The 12,519-nt window shown below is 38.6% G+C and overlaps 2 protein-coding genes across 20 annotated transcripts in view; one reads left to right on the top strand and one right to left on the bottom strand.

Annotated features, from left to right (window-relative positions):
• The window catches only part of ZC3H14 (zinc finger CCCH-type containing 14), a 50,806-nt gene extending 41,478 nt beyond the window's left edge, over nucleotides 1-9,328 (top strand). For 6 of the 15 annotated variants that reach the window (XM_033191674.1, XM_033191668.1, XM_033191671.1 and 3 more), the window contains 5 exons: nucleotides 4,064-4,184; nucleotides 5,117-5,253; nucleotides 5,564-5,655; nucleotides 6,710-6,816; nucleotides 7,597-8,828. In XM_033191674.1, the coding sequence (XP_033047565.1) occupies nucleotides 4,064-4,184; nucleotides 5,117-5,253; nucleotides 5,564-5,655; nucleotides 6,710-6,816; nucleotides 7,597-7,603 (464 nt within the window). In that variant the 3' untranslated portion in view covers nucleotides 7,604-8,828. Of the gene's footprint in view, nucleotides 1-4,063; nucleotides 4,185-5,116; nucleotides 5,254-5,563; nucleotides 5,656-6,709; nucleotides 6,817-7,596 lie in introns of all 15 variants that reach the window. The other 9 variants (XM_033191667.1, XM_033191665.1, XM_033191670.1 and 6 more) reach the window with 4 other exon arrangements.
• The window catches only part of EML5 (EMAP like 5), a 205,441-nt gene continuing 201,655 nt past the window's right edge, over nucleotides 8,734-12,519 (bottom strand). For 3 of the 5 annotated variants that reach the window (XM_033191655.1, XM_033191656.1, XM_033191658.1), the window contains 2 exons: nucleotides 11,976-12,076; nucleotides 10,025-11,675 (listed from right to left, as the gene is read on the bottom strand). In XM_033191655.1, coding sequence (XP_033047546.1) covers nucleotides 11,639-11,675; nucleotides 11,976-12,076 — 138 coding nt within the window. In that variant the 3' untranslated portion in view covers nucleotides 10,025-11,638. Of the gene's footprint in view, nucleotides 11,676-11,975; nucleotides 12,077-12,519 lie in introns of all 5 variants that reach the window. The other 2 variants (XM_033191654.1, XM_033191657.1) reach the window with 2 other exon arrangements.

Raw genomic sequence — 12,519 nt, 5'->3', positions numbered from 1 at the left:
AGTACATTTCATACTCTTTTTCCTGTGTCTGTTTCATAGGTGGGCTGTTACTCCAGTGTGAAAACGGGGTTCAGCCATGGAACCTGAGAGATCTCTTCCTTATGCTGGCTAAAGGATGAACCACCATTCTTGATGCCTTCTTTACCTTTGTATTTTCTTCGGAAACTGTACTGCCACTTTGCCCTTTTATCGGCAATAGTTTCTTGTAATTAACTTGAGAGAAAATTTTAGATTTGATTCTATTTCTACCTCAGTGAAACTTCTTTGAAAGGAGTTTCTCGCTTAATCTGTCAAGATACTTCTTGGAACTGTTTAAATTAATGTTGAAGACTAATATTTAGCAGAACTCAGATGACCTCCCTTCAGATAGTGCCATGGTTTTCGGCAGGTGACGGTTTCTTATCACCGTTTCTTTCACTGGGTATCAGTGGCAGCTGCAGCGCCACTGATCATTTCCATTCATGGTAGAGAATGGTAATTATGTTCCTCATATCTTCTAAAATTTTTAGAAGCACCTCTTCGTTGGCAGGAGGGATAATTACTGAATCGTAAAAGTGTACAGATTCAAAGGAAAAACAATAATGGATTTTGAAACATTTCCTCGAGCAATCATCTTGGAAGAGATATGAAAATGTATTGAATACCTTTTTGATCATTAAAAATAGAATAGAGGGAAATCATATGGTAGTGGAGCGATAACACTGAGCTTTATTTTAACTGGTTGCGTTTCCTGCATCAATGACGTAGTGTTGTGGTTTTGATTAGTGGAGGGAGTTGAAAATCTGACCGTATCAACAGGAAGAAGAACTTAAAAATAGTAAAACTGCAGTAGGCAATACAGATTTCTTGACTCTGGATGTTTTGTCTAAAGAGAAGACTCCAGTGTTTTCGCTACTCTTGATTTTCAATTTGGTAGCTTAATTGTTTGGTCTGTTAGGATCTGGTTTCATTTAAATGTTGATGTCCATATGAGGCTTTATGGGGTAGACATGTAGCAGCAGTGACACCATAAATACTATGTTAGTAAAAATTCTTGCCAGTGCTGTGACCATTGTGCTGACAGCCATGCTGAGTGGTGAGCCTCCTTTCCCATTGCTTTGACTGGGGACTCAGTGTTCCACTGCCGCTCAAGGATGAAGCTTGGTAAGATTCGCACAGAGGTGTGGCTGGAGAGGCTGCTGCAGAGCAGTTATCAGCAGCCTCTGGCCTCTGCCCACTTCCCCTGTGAGCAGGGAGTGTGAAACTGCAGTTGCTTCTGGTTGGTTTTATGTTGGGTTGTTTCAAGGATACAACCAACAGCAACATCTGTTTTAACCTGTTGCCTTTTCACTCACTGTCATATGGCAGCACAGATTTTATAGCTTGCTTGCTTGCTTGTTTTTGTTTGTTTGCTTGGTTGGTTTGTTTTGTTTTTTTGAGATGGAGTCTCTCTCTGTCCTCCAGGCTGGAGTGCAATGGAGCAATCTCAGCTCACTGCAACCTCTGCCTTCCAGGTCGAAGCCATTCTCCTGCCTCAGTCGCCCAAGTAGCTGGGGTTACAGGCATGCACCATCACGCCTGGCTAATTTTGTAGTTTAAGTAGAGACGGGGTTTTACCATGTTAGTCAGGCTAATATCTCCAACTCCTGACCTCAAGTGATCCACCAACCTCGGCCTCCCAAAGTTCTGGGATTACAGGCGTGAGCCACTGCGCCCGGCCTATAGATTTCAATAAAAGGTGAATTTGCCTCTTAAAATTTGAACAGAAGAAGTTTTAATAGTTTACAAAGTCAGTATCAGCCAGTGAAGACTAGGGGCATGACCTTCATGTGACTTAATGTTTCTATCAGAAAGATACAGTTTCTTTGTAAGGTATTATTGTAATAATCACGTTTCTTTGTAACGTATTATATTGTTCCTGAGTATTGTTCCTACTTTACTTTCCAGCTAGGCTTCTCTTAAGTATTCCCTTAATCTTTTATTTGGACTGGGTTCTTGTGTATATGTTATAGTCTGCTGTGTGTAGTTCATTATAGGAAAAGGGCAAGACACATTTACTCTGCAGGGATGACACAAAAAAACATATAAAAGAGAAACTTCCAGTCATCTCAGATTTTCTTTGGAATGAAGATTATTCTGGTATCTTAGAACTAAAATGACTTTTACTTTGTTTTGTTTTGAGACAGGGTCTCAGTCCCATTGCCCAGGCTGGAGTGCACTGGCACAGTCACGGCTCACTGCAGCCTCCACCTCCCAGGCTCAAGTGATTCTCCCACCTCAGCTTCCTGAATAGTTGGTTACTGCAGGTGCACACCACTGTGCTTGGCTAAGTTTTTGTATTTTTAATAGAGACAGGGTTTCACCATGTTGCCCAGGCTGGTCTGAAACGCCTGAGCTCAAGTGATCTGCCCGCCTTGGCCTTCCAAAGTGCTGGGGTTACAGGCATGAGCCACCACATCCTATTTAAAGCTTAAATAGGACGTTTACTATTTTTAAAGTAGCATAGAAAATTGTTTATATCAGGCATAGTCATAATTGCTCTTTGATGCTGCTCCTATCTGTGCTGCATGACTGCATTTGTGTGCCTTGTTCTCCTGTAGTGAAGACAGAACATGGGTCAGTGGAACAGTAAGTACTTATAGAACTAGCTGCTGCTGCTATTATGACTGGTTGTCTGTTTTGCATTTTTTCCGTTTAATCATCAGACTCTAAGGAAGACATTATTTTCTCTTTGTATAGATGAGGAAACAGAATTCAGAGAAGTTAGCTAACATTTGCACAGTGTCTAGCTGAGCAACTAAGTGGCAGAGTCAGATTTTAACCGACCTCTGGCAAGAGAACTAGAGGAATACAGTTGAAGTGATACTTGCTTTCATGAACAGGAATGTGAACCGTAATACATAATATCCATGATGCTCTTTTGTGGGGGGTTTGAGGTGTCTCAGGCCAGAAATTAGCAGCTGATTATTGCCTGTAGCTGTAATTTTACTTATTCAGTGTTATTTGAATAAATTGCCAGCATTACAATTTCAATGAAGGCAGATTTTTGGCTTACTGAAACAGGATAAAAATCTGGCAACAGGGGTCCCACTTTGCCCTGTCATAGTAATGGAAGCTGTGATTGGACGTGGTACAGGGAGTGGAGTGGATGGGTGTGTACTTGCTTTCTAGGTTGCTGCTCCTTGTCTATCCCTTACTGTTTTTATCGTCTTCAGCCCAGTCTTGCTATGTTAGGGGAACTGCCCAGTCCCTGTAAGTGATGGCATTTGTGACCCCATTGCAGGCAAAAATGTCTTCCCCTTTTTAGACATTGCTGGCTGAGTGTGGTGGCTCATGCTTATAATCCCAGCACTTTGGGAGGCCAAGGCGGGTGGATCGCTTGAGTCCCGGAGTTCAAGACCAGCTTGGGCAACATGGAGAAACCCCATCTCTACAAAAAATACATAAAAATTAGCCAGGCCTAGTGGCACGTGCTACTTGGTAGGGGGCTGAGGTAGGAGGATCACTTGAGCCTGGGAGGCAGAGGTTGCAGTGAGCCGAGACACACCACTGCACTCCATCCTGGGTGACAGAGCAGGACCCTGTCTTTAAAAAAAAAAAAAAAAAGTAAAAATAGACATTGCTGAGTTTAGCACCTGGACTTTATAGCTCAGCAAGTGGGAATCCTTTTGTATTTGGGCCACTCGTCATCTTGCTAGCATGTGAGAATTCACATCTCCTTATCACCTTATGTGTTTTCAGTTTTTATTTAATTTTATTGGTTCCCCAGTTGACGTCCTCCTCTATGTTTAATTCAGCTGTGAATTAGTATTGAGAATTAGAATTTTTGGTGAAAACTTTGGCTTTAGTTGCAGAGTCACTGTCCTCTTTCCTTTTCACAGTGAGAACTGTTGTCTGCTTCCTGGCAATCTTTTATAGGTTTCTATGGCCAGTGTTAATCACATAATTTGGGCTCACTTATTTTATATGACTGTACATTTAACAGAAGATTCTAAGACTGGGGTTTGAGGGAAATATGTTAAAGGTGCTATGTACTGAATTGATCATAACAAATGAAATACTTGTATTTCCTTTCCCTTTGTAGCTGAGATGAGTGAACTGAGTATGGCACAGAAACCAGAAAAACTTTTGGAGCGCTGCAAGTACTGGCCTGCTTGTAAAAACGGGGATGAGTGTGCCTACCATCACCCCATCTCACCCTGCAAGTGAGTGCCATCCCCCCCATCTCACCCTGCAAGTCACAGCCAGCTGATTTTGGCTTTCAGTTTCGTGTCTATATCTTGCACCTTATTTTGTTTTTCTTTTCTGTGGACAAGTCTTTAGTTTTATAACTAAATTGAGTGATAATTACCATGGCCCTCTCTGGAGCAGCGTATTTCTTGTTTATGGGTGTTTGTTGAGAGGCAGGGGTGGGGAGGTGCTTTGTTTGTGCCTCAGACCTATGAGATACTGAAATACCTGGGGTTCCTTAAGAATTCTGTATGTTTAAGGAGACGGGTAAATGGTAACTGCCCCAGTTTGTATGCATTTTGGCCACACACACTATACACAGATTTTGAGGAGTTTAGGGAAAAGTTCGTTATGGGTAATGAAAATATTTTGGACTTGGGTTATATTTTTCCTTACAAGCCGGCTGGCTCATGTAATGAGCTTTGTGAGATGACTTCTAGAGGCTTTTTTTTTTTTTTTTTTCCTGCGCCAGGGGTGGGTCCTATGGATGGAATCTTCATTTTTAACTCTTTTAAGGAAATGATGTGGGAATAATACGGCTGTACATATAAGTAGCCTATGGGATGAGTCTTTTTGTAGCACAAAGCCTTGCATAGAGTGTTGATTGTATTAATGAATTCACTGCATAAAATATATACCTTATTAAGTGGTGTGATTTTTATCACAAAAGCCTTTGTCTTTCCTGGTGGCTTGGCTTGAGTTAAAAGCCTGTTTGTGTTATCCCAGGCTTTGGAATAAATGATTTTGTCCTATTCTGACATATGGTCTTATTTTAAAATATTCTTTTTGTTGCTGTTGTTTTTGCATTTCTCAAAACAAGTAGTGACGGTGAGTGTAAAGAGCCCTTATACAAAAAATAATGCATTGAGAAGATTAAATATGAAATATGCTTTTTTTTGTTTTGTAGAGCCTTCCCCAATTGTAAATTTGCTGAAAAATGTTTGTTTGTTCACCCAAATTGTAAATATGATGCAAAGTGTACTAAACCAGATTGTCCTTTCACTCATGTGAGTAGAAGAATTCCAGTACTGTCTCCAAAACCAGGTGAGTGACTTACTGTGCTACTACGTTTGGGTAAAAAATATAAAATGGCATTTTGTGACTGTAAATGGAATTGAACTAACAAAAAGATGGTTTTAGAAATAATTTTGGCAGCATCAGTTAATCCAACCAGTCTTTAAAGAGCAAGTGTGCCTATTTGTAGTATTCTGAAGTATTTTGACTAGTGAATATATAAACCTTACCATTCTAATTTTAAAATGGTTTTCACTCTCAAAAAAAAACATCAGTAGACTGCATTAAAAATGGACTTTCCAAACAGATTGGAGACCAGTCCTGGTTTTTGTTTTGTTAGCAGTTGCACCGCCAGCACCACCTTCCAGCAGTCAGCTCTGCCGTTACTTCCCTGCTTGTAAGAAGATGGAATGTCCCTTCTATCATCCAAAAGTAAGAACTTTTATTTTCCCAAAAATCAATTTAGTGATAGATAATGTCTCAGTTTCGTCATTTACCTTCTTTTTTGTCAGAGTTACTATGTTGGTACAAAAGCAATTGCAATTTTTGCCAGTAAAATTATTAAGTTGTTCCTTCATTGTCTTTGAACTTCCGTCTGGCCCCTTAGGCCAAGTGGTCTGAAACTATTTAATGTTAGTATCGTAAGCACTCAGTGGGAAGAAGCATATCTTTGCTAGTCACATTTTCCATTATTCCCTGCATTTAAATATATGGGTGGGTTTTGGCGGGGGTGGGGGAGCGGTGTGAACCTAATGCCAGAACTGAGATGATGAAATCCAGTAGGTACTGCTTAAAACCATCCAAACTTCTACTGATGGTTTTATCTGTGTGCTAAAGATTAATGATGGTTGATGAATCTCCAGATGTTTACTTGGTCAGAATGAATTATCTCCTTCTTGCCCTGGTAGCCTGAGGACCATATGAAAGGCCTTCACTTGCCCCATCTGTAACTGGGCATGGCTGAGGGTACTCAGTGAAGAGTGTAAGGGATAATTAGAAGTTTTTATGGTATGCTAAACTACGTTTGAAATTTTACTCGCTGTGATTCTTTGACTAGAATTTTTTTGTCTCAAGGGTAAGTACATTTTTCAAGGCTTCACTAGTATTAAAATGGTCCTTATAGATGGAATCTCTTTCTCTGTTAATGGTTAGGGTGGGCTGGTTATTGTCTCTTAAGTTGTATGTTGACCAGGTGGGGTGGGTCAGGCCTGTTATCCTAGTACTTTGGGAGGTAGAGGTAGAAGTGGAAGGATCATTTGATCCCGGGAGTCTGAAACCAGCCTAGGCAACATAGTGAGACCCCATCTCTTAAAAAAAATAAATAACCAGGCATGGTAGTACACAGCTACTTGGGAGGCTGAGGCAAGAGGTCATGCCACTGCACTCCAGCCTGGGTGACAGCATAAGACCCTGTCTCAAATAATAAAATAATGTGTTTACTTATATTAGCCTTGTGGATGTTGTTGAAGCTGTTATTTCTATTCAGCACTGTAGGTTTAACACTCAGTGTACAAGACCAGACTGCACATTCTACCATCCCACCATTAATGTTCCACCACGACATGCCTTGAAATGGATTCGACCTCAAACCAGGTAAACATTCAAATTAGGTTTTCTAATGAATTCTTTTTTCTAATTTGCAGTTTCTTAATTTATAAGCACACAAAATTGGAAACTAGACTGTTACTTTGAATTTTTTTCTTTGATGTTTAATTATACAAGGGTCCTTTGGCAAAATAATTTACTACATGGGCTACTACTTTTTTAACCTAGATTATCTTGCTCTGTGGCCCAGGCTGGAGCGCAGTCACACTGTCATAGCTCACTGCAGCCTCAAACCCCTGGGTTCAATCGATCCTCCCACCTCAGCCTCCCACTTGTAGCTGAGACTACAAGCATGTGCCACAACACCTGGCTAATGTTTTAAATGTTAAGTAGAGAAGGGGTCTTGAACTCCTGAGCTGAAGCGATATCCTTCCACCATGGCCTCCCAAAGTACCAGGATTACAGGCATGAGCCAGCCAGATTTTAACTTCTCATTACATACTACGCAAGCATATATAATGGCCAGCGAGAGTATATATACATGTACTGTACTTGAATTTCACATCCATTTTCTTTGACACTGGCAACTGGGAAATACTGAAAGGAAGTTTTAGAATATTTTAGTGTGGCCTAAAAATCTAATTATGTATGGTATTATCTTTTATCTACCTGACATAATTGAATTCTTGTAAAAAATCTGCTATTTGTATTATAATCCTATGACCAAATATTTATTGCCTGAAACTAGTCAGCTTTTTAAACTGAGATATACGGTATATATGGATACAAAGCAGATAATTAAAACAATTTTTGGTTCTGTTCACTCAGCGAATAGCACCCAGTCCTGCCTGGCAGAAGATGATGCAGTTTGGAAGTTCCCATGTACTGATGAAAGACACTCGACAGAACTTGTCAGATCTTTGAAACTTGGAATATATTGCTTTCATAATATGAAGTTTTATTGCCTATCTGAAGTGTCTAATTTTTCAAGTTTGTAAGTTTATTAAGTGGTTTTAACATTGGGTGTTTTTGTTTTGTTTTTACTATGAAAAGACAGCTTAAGAGCTAAATTCTGTTAAAATATTTGGGGCATGTTTGTGCACTGCTGTTGTGAGGATCGGCATAGGAAATTGACATCATGGTTAGTAAATGGTACTGCAGCTTAGGGGGCTACACGGTTGCTGTGAGTGGAGAGATGCAGTGAGGCAGTTGTCATTATTCTAAAAATTGAACTGCTTTCACTTTGCCCAAAGATTATATAATGTTCATAACCCACCACGAAAACAGCATTGGCCAAAGGTACTGAGGCTGCTTAAAATATTCAGTTACGCTTTTTAATTTTTAAATGAATTTAGTTTGAAACGGATTATACAGGCCTCTCAGGCTGAGTGCTACTTTGGTAAAGGTCCCAGTTTTCTTGCGTTCTGTGACAGGATGAATGAGGTGGGTATGGACGGTGGAGACAGCTGGAATGGCAGGTGCAGAAAATAGGAAGAGTTCTATACAGTGCTGTCATTTACTGATGACATAATGCCTTCTAAATAAATTTTTTGAGAAACTACATTATCACAAAATTATACAAATTTTTTTACAAGTATTTACATACGGTATCCGAAAACAGACTTTAAAGTCACAAGATTATAAATGTACATATGTATTCTCACATTCTGAAAAATAACATTCTCAGAAATAGCTCCACAGAAAATATACTTAGTTACTACTGAAGATAATTTTTGAAATGTAAAAATTAGATTTAAATAGTATATTTTAAATGACAGAACTATGATTACAGAGATCAGATAGGTAAACTGCAAGATAAGATGAAACTTTTGGCCTACTGTATTACTTACAGAGCTTTTTGTGTGTGTGGTTTTTAAAACTGTTAAGGCAAGAAGTGTCAAATGCTTTAGAGTTAAATAACAGATCACTGATTTCAAAGACTTGGTGTATAGTGTTAAAAATTAAAGCTTAAAAGGTGATTAGAAAAGTGGATTAATGCAAAAGGGGTAATAAAGACTGCAACATTCTCAGGACCAAATTAACTGCTAAAAAAAAAAAAAGTTCATTGACTTGCTTAGTCATATACCCAAATGATAAACCTACATGCGCAAAGGCTCATGTTTAAGATTGTCAAGCCAGCAGTCTACTGTTGTGTTGCCATTGTTTTTCCATTGGGAGAAGAAAGAATTAACCAGTCATTAAACCATTTGGTAAGTTGCACTTTGCTGCACTGATCCCACAAGAAAGGCTTGAAACACGAGAAGCAGCAAGGACAGAGCACACAAGCGCATAAGGCTGTTGTCTTCGGCTTGGATGAAATGACAGTTCCTCTTCATTCTAAAAGTTTAATCCATTGAATTTAAGGCATTTGTTTATTCCAGCATTGAGATGCTTTGCATCTCTGCAGAAGAAATTTAAATTGTTTAAATTTCTGGAAATACTTTTAGCTATCATTTATAAATGGTAAATAGTTTCGTTCTCAGTTTCACTATAAAGAACAAATGGGAAACAAGGGCTTAATTTAGTTCAGCCATTTTACAAGGTAATAAAATACTAAAATTTCATTGTTTTTTGCTACTTAATAGACACTGCCCAGACACACATTTAAGAGTGTAATCTTTCAGTTGCTATGGCTTACAAACAAGCTAAGATTGACCATGAAACATTTGTTGGATGACTTGGTCTAAAATGATCACCACAAAAAGGGACCACAAAAAGACGGAAATGAGCATGGTTGGCGACTGGAAGCGAGGGGTACCAGAGTGCACAGTGTGCTTTGGCATGCATTTTATACATAAAACGGAACAAAAGGTGCCAGAAGTCCCAGGTTACACAATCAGGAGCTTAGATACTGCACACAAAAATAATTTGCTGGGTTAAAAAAGGTAAACATAGGGCAGATTCTATATGGCCTAACATGTTTCTTCACCTTCCCCTCATTGCTGACTGATACAGCGAGGTGGTCAGGGGATGACTACTTAGTCAATATGACCTTTAGTTGTGAAACTGACAGCAGCAGTGATTAAGGCTGACTTAATCAGGTTGGCCACTTTGAAGAACAGAAATGCAGTGGAAACAGTTTTATTCTATGTAGTTTACATGCTTAAGGTTACAGAGTTTCTATCTGCACTGTAATGGAAATATAATTTCTCTGTAGCCAAAAGCTGGCAAACTTGACCCAGAGGGAAAATTTAAAACTGCAACAGGCTCAAATGTAGAGGAGTATTTTTCTTTTTATGGGCAGGTTATTCAGGGATTTTTTTTTCCCCTTTAATTTATTGACTGACTCTAAATACATGAGTAGAAACTTAATGGTCATGTATTTCAAGTTTTGGCTTACTTTAGGAGAATCCATTGATGAACGAGTACCAACTTACGTTTCAAGCTTCTTAGCCCCATTATCAGTCCTTCAGCCACAGCTGTTTAGAGCTTTAAAACTACCAGGTTCAATCACTGGTTATGCTTTCTGTGATGTAATTTAGTCATTTCTATTTTTAGTATTAACCAAGTAGTAGACACAGAAAATAGGTGTTAATAATCTTCATATATCCTGTCAGACCAAATGGGATTCCAGGAACCTAAAGCAATCTATTATGCTATAAAGATAATTAACACATTAAAAACTCATAGGGTCAATACAGCATCTTAAACCTCACACTTAGAAAAATATATTTTTAAATAGCAGTCTACATAATTTTCCATCTTCAGGAAACTACAGATAGGCTAGACAGCAAATTCCTGAACTCTTGAGTACTGATCTTTGGCAGCATTTAAAGTGAAAAGAAATAAGGATCTAAGAATTCAGCCCTAATCCTCTAAAAAAGGAATTCTAACTGACAAGTTTTTACAAATGGAGTTGGGTTCATTCATTTTGGAAATAAGCCTATGGAGTGGCACACATCTAGCCAAATAAATTTTCCCAATAGAAAAAAAGCTATAAAAATTTTATTCCAAGAGTGATTAACTGTATAATGTTGTATATGTGAATTTAACACTATTTACATGTTAAACAAATGTGTGTATATTAGACTACATTAAATATGCAATACTCTCTTCCAGTTAAATAACTGTTGCTCCCTAAAACCCTTAAACTGTACACCATTGGGAATGATTGCTCATCGTCCTGCTTTTCCATTAGTGAGGCTACAGTTACGTTTTAAATGTTCGATTACAGAGATGGCGTCTGAACATAAACTGATGGCTTGAAAATGAAAATGGAAATGTAGCAGCCATATACTGCTAACTTGAGATCTGTTCCTGAATTCAAAACTACTAGGAGAAAAGTGCCCTTTATAAAAAAGGACTTTATTAATGCCTAAAAAACATCATATTCTCCAGGAAAGCTTGTGTCTGTGTCCTTAGGGAAAATGTTTGCCTTTTAAAAACTGATCCTTTAGGGTGATCATTACTTTCCCTTTCCTTATGGAAATGCAAGAATAAAATTTTTCATTAAACAATGAACCTTGAAAATAAAATATAAACACTAAGAAACCATTTTGCTAAAAATATGATGAAAATTATCCTAATTGGGTTTTTGAGTTTTTCTGTAAAGAGTGCTCCACCCTAAATTTTCCCAGCAGGTCTGCTGAAATCGCACACTTCCCAGTACAGGGGGACTTGGCCTTTACCATCAAGTATTCGATCCTTCCTTGAAATGGCATTATCTGGCAGTGTATGGATTATGGATTATACCCAGTGCATATAGCAAATATTTTGAACAGATCAGTCTTTCACTATTTTGATGATTCTGGGCATTTCTCCCTGTTACAGTCTTAGGTTAGCACCACTTGACCATGCAGGGTTGGGTTTTGGTTTTTCTTCTCTGTAATTCTGGTCTCAGGGTTAATTTGTGTAGTCATCTCAGCATCTCTCAGTGAGGCATATGTACACATTTCCAGACAAATAAGCTGCAATCAGGGAAGAAAATTGCAGGGAGTTAATTACGTTTTTAGATTTTCATAACAGTTTAATATTTTACAGTTGAGCTTTCAGGTTACACATGTGTAATATTCTTCCTCATTAACTCCTTTTATTCTGTATTTGCATTTAAGGATGAGATTCTGAAGAGCCATCTGGTTATGTGGTTATACTACCTCCTGCAAATGTTGACTAGCTGGTTTCATAAACCAAAGCTGTAGGAGTTGTTGTATTGTCTCTTAACTAGTAACACAGTCTGCTCTTCTTCATGGGCTGAGAAAGTTACTGACCTGCAGTCATCACCTCCAGCACTAACAACATGTCGATCACCACTGGTAAATCGAATATTTGTCACGTGGGGCGAATGACCCAAGAACCTTTTGTGTTTTGCCTAAAAAACAATGACAGACAGAGCTTAGGGCATTTGGTGCACACTCACATCAAAGGATCTTATTAGGAACTGTAATCTCTATCACAAGAGCTGTGGAGAGAGTAGGGAGTTACCACTGCAGCCAGTGATTAGAATGCATTTTCAGCGTGAGTAATGGATCTGCAAAACCCGGCTGTGTGGGCAGTCAGAAGTCTCCAGGTACTCCTGACAATTTTTCTCGAAGGAGAAGCATTTGAAATTTGGTAACTGATGATAGGTTTTGTGAAAAGCTAATTACCGCTTTTGTAGGATAGTTCCAAAGACGGTATTACTTGAGGGAGAGGATTTGTTTCTAATAGCTTTTATTTCAGAGTAAACAGATTTAGAAAGTTTGGGGGAAAATGTAGCAACTAGGACAAAACATTTTAAATATATGGGAAAAAGTGCTGATGATAAGACATCAA

The sequence above is a fragment of the Trachypithecus francoisi genome, unplaced genomic scaffold (genome assembly GCF_009764315.1).
Source record: "Trachypithecus francoisi isolate TF-2019V2 unplaced genomic scaffold, Tfra_2.0 Lachesis_group3, whole genome shotgun sequence".
Lineage (NCBI taxonomy): Eukaryota > Metazoa > Chordata > Mammalia > Primates > Cercopithecidae > Trachypithecus > Trachypithecus francoisi.
Note: the sequence above shows the minus strand (reverse complement) of the source record. Positions and strands in the feature narration are given on the sequence as shown.